The sequence below is a fragment of the Salarias fasciatus genome, chromosome 14 (assembly GCF_902148845.1).
Source record: "Salarias fasciatus chromosome 14, fSalaFa1.1, whole genome shotgun sequence".
Classification (NCBI taxonomy): domain Eukaryota; kingdom Metazoa; phylum Chordata; class Actinopteri; order Blenniiformes; family Blenniidae; genus Salarias; species Salarias fasciatus.
Window position 1 is genome coordinate 18,717,121 of NC_043758.1, and position 10,497 is coordinate 18,727,617.

Here is a 10,497-nt window from a genome sequence, read left to right on the forward strand (position 1 = left end):
CCGGTTCTCCCTCCTCCAACACAAACTCACCGACAACCATGAGACCAACCGCCACACGGCTACAGACACTGCCAGCCATGTCCTGCCTCTGAAACCAAAATACCGCTTCTTTTTTACCGTTTTAAACGCGCACACTGGGGCGCAAACTTGCAGCTGCAATTTTTTTTTTTTAATCCATTGCATTCTATTTTTCATCTAGCGATATATCGTTGTTTTTTTGTTTTTTTTTTGTAAAGCAGAAGGAGAGAAACATGTCTTCCCCCGTGCAGGAGAGGAGCGGTGGCGCCCAGCTGGGGCGCGCGCTGCTGCTGCTGCTGCTGTCGCTCTCCGGTAAGAAAGCGCACCGACAACACCATCACCGGGATGGGGGCCACTCCGAGGGCGGGTGGTGGTCGAGTGTGGTGACGGACGGCATAATGAGAGATAGAAATCGGTTGACGGTAAAAAAACAAAAAAAAAAAAAAAACAAAAAAAAAAAACAGCGTTTTTCTCCTTGAATCAGGCCCATTAAAAACAGATTGTCGTGCGTTTTTTTCCCTTCCCTCTTCCAGTGGCTTGTTACCAAACGTGATGAGTTAATAATAATCCTGCTCGTTTCTCCTCTCATGGCTGCTAAATTAACGCTCGGCCGTGATGCACAGTGTATAAATAAGAGTTGGCTTGGCTCGCACATATAATGATGGTGATCACTCCCTCCCCGTGACTCAGTGCTGGGTGCTGCAAGACATGGATAGATAGAAATAGGCCTTAATACTGAGCTAACAATGTGCCTTTGATATTTATAGCACCTGTGTCCAGTAGCAGGCGCACCTCCTTATGAGTGTCATCCAACACAGCAAGTTTAAGAGAATATGATCACATGAAAGCAGGCCTGCAAAACATGAGTGGAAACAGAGAGGTGTGTTACTTTAACATGACAATCTTCCACACAGTGTGACCCCACATCTTTTCAAATCCTCAAACAAACTGAGACTCTGCCCACAGGCCTGAGGCCCATGCTCCCCTGCAGATTTAGAAATTAAAGCTAGCTTTTGCATTTTACAAGCCAGCAGCAGCAGCAGCAGCAGCAGGATGTAGAGCTGCCATCACATCCCTTCCTCTTTACTGCTGCACTGAAAACTGCTCCACTAAAAAGCGCTCAGGCCTGACCAGTGGCATCATGTCAGGGTGAACGCAAAGTACTACTGAAAAGGACCAATATCCTCCCAGCCATTTAATTTGAAGGATTACTCAATTATCTTGTCTTTATACCAGACCAGAGCAGTACAGCCCTCGGGACACATGGTCCTTTGAAGGTCCCTTATTGCCCAGGCAGGGATCTCTGGGAAATGCTGTGTTGTTCTCAGTTCATTCTTTTGTATGAATTTTTACTCATATCCACGCTGTATTGAACGTTTAATATTGATTCTCTATCACCAGATACAGTAAAACAAAGAATAATAGCACCCCAAAAACAGTGGAACATTCTGCTTTTTAATAAGAGATGATGCACTCATATAGAGCAAGTTCAGTAGTACTGTAAGTCCAAGCTTTTCATGTGATGATGATAGAACATGCACTCAAAATGAAACAAACGTGTATAATTTGGAAATTTTCATTCACATAAATATTATAATCCATGCACACTGAGAAGATGGGCATATTAACATATCTAGAAGCGTTTTGATAACATAACATGTGCTGTTATCAGCTATTCTGGACAGAATGTTCAGGTAACTGTTGAAGAAATAGTTCAGTTAGTATAAATCAAGAATCCTTAAAACTCCATCTTGATCAGGATCAGATTGCCTGTACACATGTGAAACCATTCACTTTGAGGAAACGATAGCCCACAGTGTCACTTGTTGAATTTTGTGTCATTCAATGAATAAAACAAATAATTCCCCTGAAATATATGTAAATGCAGAAATTTGAATGTACATCAGACAGTAAAAGCAGCTGTGGTGCACAATGCAATTACTTGCTGTGATGACCCCTGTGAAAGGGAACGGCCACAGGATGGCAAACATACAGTCCATGAGAGGTTCTACTCCAGTCTTGATGATGACTGTTCCACCTCACAGGTGAGAGCAGGACACGTTGGTATAAATCTGACCAGCAGGGGGCAGCAATGCTCATAATGCAGCAGCCACTGTGTTACCAACACAGAAGCATCAGTGTAAAACGACACTATGAGTGTTAGCTGGTGTCTGATGTGTGTGTGAATGGGTGTATGTTATTAACAATCTTTGGGGACTGGTCAAGCGGTAGAAAAGTGCAGATTAAGTGAGATTAATTTGTCATTTACTGTTTTCTGCTCCAGCTCAATGGAGATCAAAATGAGCGTGACGCTCCTGATGCATTTTGGAAATTATCCATCAGCAGTGTAATCGCTGTAAGCAGCTTTTGCTTCTTTGCCAACTGTTGCAGACACAAGCAAAGTCTGCTTGTTGAATTAAAAAAGTTGTGTCAGTCCATTAAAAAGTGAACTAATTGCAGATCTGGTCATAATTAATTGTCATCAATCATATAATTTATGAAGTTGTAATCAACACACAAAATTACCAATTTAATTCTCAAAAATGGTTTATTGTGAATCTTCTAATTCAAGTGGATCATGTATTTCAACTGTAAAAGAAAATAACATTTAAAAAAAATACCAACATCCAACATTTAAAGGTTGAGATGCCCAAGGGAAGGCCAGTCTATTGTCCTACAGCAGAAAACAATAATATTAATTAAATAAGTAGCATAATTAATAAAAGTGCAATTATAAGATTGCATTCTTCTGCTTTGTGGATACTTAACATGTGTTGCTTCTTGACCCTGAATTCCCTGTTGTAATATTATCCAACAGTATCCAGTAATACCCTGCAGGATGAGTCCCATTGGAATAACACGTGAGATGACAGGAGGAAAGTTTTACCAACTCGAGAACAATATTGTGAAGCACAGTCATATAATTTAAATGAACTGATGTGGATTTTCCTCTGCACCGTGCTGTCCCAACATCACCTCTCTCTCTCAGCAACAGCAGAATCAAAGTTCACCAAAACGAGCACTAGAGGGCAGCAGCACGATAACATAAGGAGGCAGTACAGTGAACGCACTGGCGTAGTCATCAAAAGGTCAAAGGGCAACCACACAGGACAGGAGCAGAGAGGGCAGTGGAATGAGACACCCAGAGCTACGCTCAGACTTCTCAGTGAAAATCACACCTGTCTTCAAAAACTGAACTAAAGCCAAACATCCCAGGGAAACCGAATCCATGGGAAATCTAACATTTGTGTCAACATTCACTGGCGCTGTGGCTTAGTTGGTTAAAGCGCCTGTCTAGTAAACAGGAGATCCTGGGTTCGAATCCCAGCAGTGCCTTTTCCCCATTAATTGTGCAACGCACAGGTCATGAAATAAAGGACTTGGATATCAAAGGAAATACGCAACTAAATCACTCACTAAACTGCAAATGAAGCTGAACTGAATCAGAACTTTGTATGACGACGAGATCAGCTTGGAACTGAACCATGGAACAAATTGTGGTGCAGCTATTTAAAGCTATTTTACCTCACAAACCAGAATATTCAGTATGTTCAAGAAACACGGGAGAAGGAAGCAGGAATTAAAATGTCATTGGAGGATTTGGGGAAATCTAGACTTTCACTTAGATAATCTATTCAGTGTTTCCTGAACTTGATCTTCAGATCGATTTAATATATATTTCTTTAAGACCTATTATCCAGAAGGAAAAAAAAAGGTCTGTCAGATAAATTGTGGTGCAATAGAGGCAAATAAAATTAATAAACTGAATGGAGGCTTCAAAGCGAATCATTAAATGAAATGAAATGTCTTATATGTTGCGAAATATTAATATTTGGCAAAGATTATAGAGTTTTTAAATCACCATCATGTGTCACTGTGTTTACTCTGCTGATATTTGTTTATAAGACTACCCAGATATCAGTGGAAACACAGGACGAAGCTTGTGGTTTTGCACGTCTGCCGCTTTCTAAGTTCTGTTTGAAGGTTTCAGATCTCCTGTCTGCAAAGTGTACTTTTAAAGTCAGACTTTCTGACTCGACTATATCAAGGCACGGCTGTCAATAATGCATAATCGTGAAAGAGTGGAGGAGAGCAGAGGATATTAAGAAGGAAGTACCTTGAAAGGCATTTAGTGAAACTGCAAGCCAATATTTTCAGTGATATGTAACAGCAGAAGGTTGATGCAGTCTCACAGCACTGCTGAGAAAGCGGGCCACTGAAGTGGACAGTGAGTTACCTGCCTGTGAACTATTTTTATTTTCTGGTCTCTCTTCTGGAGTGCTGTTCACATAACACTCACACTGCAGTGGCATACATACAGGGAATGCAGGAACAGCGCCTGCCTTTTTTTTTTTTTTTTTTCTTAAACAGTAGAATGACTCTAATCTCAGTCTGGTCATGACATAATCTGAGAGAAGGTCTCTGTATCCCATGGTGATCCCTGCATCTCCCCGAGGAATCCCGATCAGCAGTCCTGTTGGGTGTTGGATGCTGCAGTCTGCAGACTGCAGTGTGGCTTTCCCTAAAGCAGGGGGCGCTCGTGACAGCCCCAGTGCCTCAGACCATGACTGAACCAGGAGTCGAGGATTTAAAGACAGCATGCTGAGGCTTACATCCCTACACACAAAGATCCTCCGTTTTGAATCACTTTACACTTAAAATAATCCATTGCTTCTTGATTCCGGTCAGACTGACTGTAAGATCACGTGTCTCGCTCAAAAATGCCGCACTGTCAAGCCTCTCAGTGTCAAGCAGCAGGAGTGAATGCTGAGGGAAGAACAACTAATGTGTTTTTCTACCCTAATCTAACAAATCTCTGCACATGTTATATTGTGCCAGTGGCAGAGAGGAAACTAATAATGATCTCGCCACCGGCTCGCTCTGCCTGACTGGATACCACGCGTTACTCAATTCCTCCAGAAGCAGCAGCAGCAGCAGCCAGTTTCAGTCACATCTACCTAGCATCCTGTTAGAACAGCTAATAAACCGATATAAAGATGTAACTTTAAATGTTCTTAAAGTGGGCTGTAGGTGCTTTATGATAATATTGACTGTCCGTTTGAAACGATGAGAGGATCAGAGGCCAGCATGAGGGGGAAAGGACTTCCAGTCTTAAGTGATGCTTTTCAGGATTGTACTGTTCAGTCCTCATCAGTAGTTGTCACAAGAAAAAGCCTGCAGAAAGTTTTTTTTTAACATAATCTTCACACTGAGCATCAGCCCTTTGAGCCCTTAAAGCAGCTTTAAATCACTTGTAGGGGAAACCTTCAGAGGCAGCTGTCTGGGGCTTTCACAGTTTATTCGTCAGTGGATTTTTGCAGTGAAAAGCTTTGTTCATGTCAGTCCACAGATGCCTAATTGGATTGAGATCTGGAAGAGGGCATGTTTAGCTTGGACCAGTATGAAAAAATACTCTATAATAAATAATGAAACTGTCCTGGAATATCCAAGTGCTGCGCTGCTGTTTAACTTGATAAAATAGAGAGAGAGAGAGAGAGAGAGAGAGAGAGAGAGAGGGGAAACTGTTTGTTAAATCCTGAGAAAAGTATCTTTATTAAAGTGTTGGAGGGATATGCCCTGGTGCCAAGCTGTAAAGTCTTTCCAATCACTGTAACAAAAACCAGAGTCCTGCTGTTCTGCTTCCATGCGAGCAGAAATGCAACTTCACCTCCTCAAATAAACAGTTTGATTCAACTGAAGCTTCTTTTTTCTAAATGATATGTAATTCTACTAAGTCTAATTTACAGTGAAAAGGTGCGCAGGAAGAGGGCACAGGAAGGATGATGTAACACCCTCCTTACCCTTTTCTCTGTTCTGACCTTGTGATGCAAAAGAACAATAGAGGGGAAAACAGCAGAGAAAGGCTCGGACTACTGCAAAGCCGAGAGAAACAGAGATGTGTTATTTCAAGGATTGTGTAGGGGTTAGGAAGCTGAGGAGGCTGGAGCGGGGCATGAGAGGAGGCAAGAGAGGTGGACAAGGATGGGAGAGGAAAGAGGGAGGGGCAGGGAGAGGGAGGAGTCACATGAGGGTGCCTCACTGCAGTATTTCATCTGTTAGCAAGTCTCTGCATCTGCCTCTCCTTCTCACTATCCACAGGACCGCTGAGTCAGCAGCAGCCGAAGCCTGCATCAAACAGATTCTGCTGTATATATATATATATATCTGTGTAGGACTCGTATTGGCAAATGGCACGTACACAAATGCACCGTTCACATGTGTGTGTGGTGGTGACGGCTGTGTCTGCCGTGCTGCGTGTGTTCAGGTGGGACAGTATGCAGGAATGACATTGACGTAGCACAGCTAGCACGCTCGGCTCACTGCTGACAACGCACACCTTGTCGGAGGGTGTGAATGCATTTGTGTTTGTATGCGTTTGTTAGCGAGGGGAGGAGAGAAAGAGAGAGAGAGAGAGAGAGAGAGAGAGAGAGCACGAGGCAGGTACTGCGCTGCATTACTAGACACCTGACTGTGACAGACTGTGCACATGGAAATTTGTGTGTGTGTAAATTATATATATGGACAGAGGGCGGTGAAGATGTATGTGTGTGTGCGCGTGCGTGCGTGCGTGTGTGTGTGTGTGTGTGTGTGTGTGTGTGTGTGTGTGTGTGTGTGTGTGTGTGTGTGTGTGTGTGGTGCAGAGAGGCAGGCCCGTAGAGTAGTGCAGCAGTAGTGGGAAGGGAGCCAGAAACACTCGACTGCAGAGGAGAGAATGGTGCAGAGTCCCATCAAACATGCACACACACACACACACACACGCTCACGCGCACACACACACACACACACACACACACACACACACACACACACACACACACACACACACACACACACACACACTAAAGAGAGGCGCATTCTGTCTGGGGAGTGCAAGCCCATGATGTTAGGTAGGAGGAGAAGACTTGAGGACCCTAAACGTTGTTTTTGATTTCCAGTTAGTATGCGTTTGACTCCAGTTTCAGAATTTTAAATCAAAACAGTCGCTGATGTGTTAAAGCTCCACAAATATATAGCTTGTTCTGCTCAGTCGTAACCAGCTGCAGCGTTTGCACACTTTGCATGATAAATGAAGCACACTGCTCCAATCAAGCAAAATGCGCATTTGTAAAAACCAACACCCGCAATACAGATGTGACAGTGAATAATTCACGTCTGTCATTTCCAGATTCCTCTCAGGCTATAGCAAGATCCGTAAAAAGTTTTGGTGGCCCATGCAAATGATTCCCACACATATAACATTAGCATTTTTACCTTTGCTCTGGATTATACCTCCAAAAGAAATGTGAGGATAACAGAGCTGGACATTATAAAGATAAAGCTGGTCACTGTGGAGCAGCACGACTTTTTTGCAGACATTCATTCGCACTTACATTCAGAAGCTTTTGCTGTCTTTGGTGTTGCAGATTGAATTTATATTTATGGTTCTGGTTTGAATACACGTTTCCGCTGACATTATGCCGTAAACTACAATACTGAACACACAATTTCAGCTTAAATTTGAAAAGGCAAAACAATTCATCATCCTCCTGTGGTGGAATTAAACCAGTGACACTTAAAATGATAAAATAAAACAATCCAAATCAATCATTGTTTTATGTCATGCAAACATTGAATATAAATAAATTAAATAGTATTGATATATTGATTAAAAAAAGCATCTAATGATTACAAGGTAACATGATTACTGATGCTTCTCTGCCAGGATTTAATACATAAACCTCTATAAATGAATTATTTCACTTGGCATATTCTGTGGGCTTCAAAAACAGAGATCACTGAAATCAGTCTCTGATCACTAATAGCAGAAAAATGCTTAATATCAAACCTGATCACAAGCATGAAGGAAGTTCATATGCTCTGTAGTATGATTCACCAATGTAAGCATGACTTTCAGTGCATTACTTGTGTTTTCAGAGTCATCTCATTTAAAAAGCTTTTTAAATGCAACTAAAGTTCTCAACCATTTGTTGAAGCAAGAAAATAACCAGTTCAGGTCCAAGCCTTGGTCACTTTGCATTAAAGGGTTTACCAGACACGTTTTGGTTTTTTTCTTTCATTCATAACCATGTGTTTGAAGTGTATTTGTCACTCTAAATCGCCCATAGTTGGGAAAGTGAGTGTATGTACAGTACCTGCCTGTGTTCGCTCTGACTGCTCAGGCTGTGTGCCGCCTTCCCTTCATGGCCTTAAGCTGGACGAGTCATTACAGAAGATGAGTGATTCCAACATGAATGTGTTTATTTGCAGGTTGTGCGAGCATGGAAGTTATTGTTCCCAATCAAATTGATGCACTCAATGGAACGACAGTGAAAATCCCCTGCACATTCACTTCCTGCTATAAGATGGATGAGCTCACCTTTCAAATGAACTGGACCTACCAAGAAACACGCAACGATACAGAGGAGATGGTAAAATACTTGCTCACCAAACCTGAACGCTTGATTCATCTACCTGCCCATGTCACGATTCCAAAGCAAGTTATGATCTCTTGTTTTCTTTGTTGTCACAGTTTCTGACGTACTATCGGAAAAGGGGGATGGTCCCTCTGCGTTCAGAACGGTTTGGAGAGAGGGTCATGTTTGCTGGGAACCTGGTTAAAAACGACCTGTCAATCACGTTGTCAGACGTTCAGCTGGACGACGAGGGGATTTACAACTGCTACGTGAAAAATCCCCCCGACCGCATTCAGGGACACGGCATCATCCAGCTCAATGTGGTCACAGAACGTAAGCGACTGACTCCGGTACAGACAGTGCTCCCAGTGTAACACGACACGGTTAAAAAACTGCTCCAAGACACACAAAATGTGAGGAACGGTTTGATAGAAAATCTGTCCTGATCATTCACTGCAGCAGACACAAGCTTCACCAGTATACATCCTTGCATCACAGTCTTTACACTCGTTTTAAACAAACTCAGAGTTTGACTGACTGACTGCTTCCAGATGGTAAGGATGTGCTGGTGATGAGTCAGCTTCTTACTTATTAATGAGCAACAAGAGGTTGGACTTAGTCCCTCAGCATCTTTCTCACACGCACACACACACACACACACACACACACACACACACACACACACACACACACACACACACACACACACACACACACACACACACACAGATAGAGGCTAACTCAGCAGCACTTTCTTTCCACTCTGTTTAATCAGCCCAGCAGAGCTTTTAGCCAGCGTTGCACTCGCCTCCATTCTCGGTCTGAAACACAGTTAACCCTCTCCTCTCGTCAGTCCCCCCACCCAGGGATTCCACCATCGCGGTTGCAATCGGAGCGTCAGTGGGCGGAGCACTCGCTCTGCTCATCCTCTCCATGGTCGTGGTGAAATGCCTCCGTCGACACCGGAAACAGGACCTGATCTCAGAGGAAAAGATGGAGGAGGAGGGGAAACTGGATGCCGAGGCTGTTGCAGAGGAGGGGACAAAGTAAGAAAATGAAACGTCGCTTTCTGATAACTGGAATCGAAACCACCAACAGCGTGACGATAACGCAGGAGCTGATGAAACGCCAGCGGCAGAAAAAAAGATTTATAAGTTTGCGCCCGGCAGCAGCAGCTTTCCAGTTCTCATCTCTGCCTTATCTCAAGAACGTGGTGATGGAAATTCATCACATTTGGTACACATGTAAGATGACGATGAAGTGATTTTGGCAGCCAAAAGTCAAGGTCACAGTGACCTCAAGACTGCATACACTGATTAAATTTGATACTAGCACGAAGTATAAATCACTCAAGTAATGTAGAGTAACGACTCCATACATCCCACCGACAGCGTAATGAAAATACACTGATTTTCTCTGTGTGCTAAATACAGAGGGATCGAGTCTGAATTCAACACTTCTTCCCATTGAAGTTCACACAGATTGAGATTGGGAAACCTAATAACTAAAGCTTCTTGTTGTTTAATGGTTCCTGCTTCTCTTTTTTTATTTTTAGACAACCGTAGCTGTCTGGAGTGATTGAGCCAGTGGCTTCTGGAGCTCAACGCTGCAACTGGTAAATACCGGCACATTTCCACTGGCCATGAAAACATACAGCGTCTGCTGTGTAATCCAGCGGCGTGCTTTCATTTTCTCTGGTGTCACTGTACTGTCCTGTTAGAGTTTTAATAATGCTGCTCCCAGTTCCATCTTACTCAGATTTTAAATTAAAAAAAAATGTTATGCTGCATTGTATTCACAAGAATAGCGTGACTCTGTGTGCGCTGGTAACACTGTTTACTCAAGCGTGTCACACTGCGCACAGTCATCTTAAAGCTGCTGCGGGTTTACCCAGCAACGCTGAGGAGAATATCACAGTCCTGAGCTGTGAGGCGACTGGGAAGCAGCGTTGTTGTGTTTGTGAACAAAATATGGCAGAACGGCTGCATTTATTTAGAATATCAAAATGTATGTTTTCTCAGTTATTTTTCAGTTTTAAGTTCAAATCTGTGTCTTTTAATCTGAAGTCAGAATTGTGACACTGAAT

At 42.9% G+C, this 10,497-nt stretch overlaps 1 protein-coding gene and 1 non-coding gene across 3 annotated transcripts; both read left to right on the forward strand.

The window, feature by feature from the left end:
• Positions 1 to 218: 218 nt before the first annotated feature.
• Positions 219 to 10,026, forward strand: LOC115400303 (sodium channel, voltage-gated, type II, beta). 2 transcript variants are annotated; one of them, XM_030108095.1, is made up of 5 exons: positions 219 to 330; positions 8,266 to 8,426; positions 8,528 to 8,744; positions 9,265 to 9,457; positions 9,967 to 10,026. In XM_030108095.1, exons 1-5 carry the CDS (start codon positions 252 to 254, stop codon positions 9,974 to 9,976), a joined length of 660 nt encoding a protein of 219 aa, XP_029963955.1. In that variant the 5' UTR covers positions 219 to 251; the 3' UTR covers positions 9,977 to 10,026. The 2 variants fall into 2 exon arrangements, with proteins under 2 accessions (XP_029963955.1, XP_029963956.1); XM_030108096.1 differs by lacking the exon at positions 9,967 to 10,026 and having other exon boundaries at positions 9,265 to 9,461.
• On the forward strand, positions 3,281 to 3,354 carry trnat-agu (transfer RNA threonine (anticodon AGU)). The gene has a single exon. It is a non-coding gene; the product is annotated as a tRNA-Thr (tRNA).
• Positions 10,027 to 10,497: the final 471 nt, after the last annotated feature.

Bases quoted from the DNA above. Each gene is read 5' to 3' on its own strand.
- LOC115400303 (XM_030108095.1), top strand. From the start codon at position 252: ATGTCTTCCCCCGTGCAGGAGAGGAGCGGTGGCGCCCAGCTGGGGCGC. The intron at 8,427-8,527 runs GTAAAATACTTG...TTGTTGTCACAG, and splicing joins GCAACGATACAGAGGAGATG to TTTCTGACGTACTATCGGAA. The intron at 8,745-9,264 runs GTAAGCGACTGA...TCCTCTCGTCAG, and splicing joins GCTCAATGTGGTCACAGAAC to TCCCCCCACCCAGGGATTCC.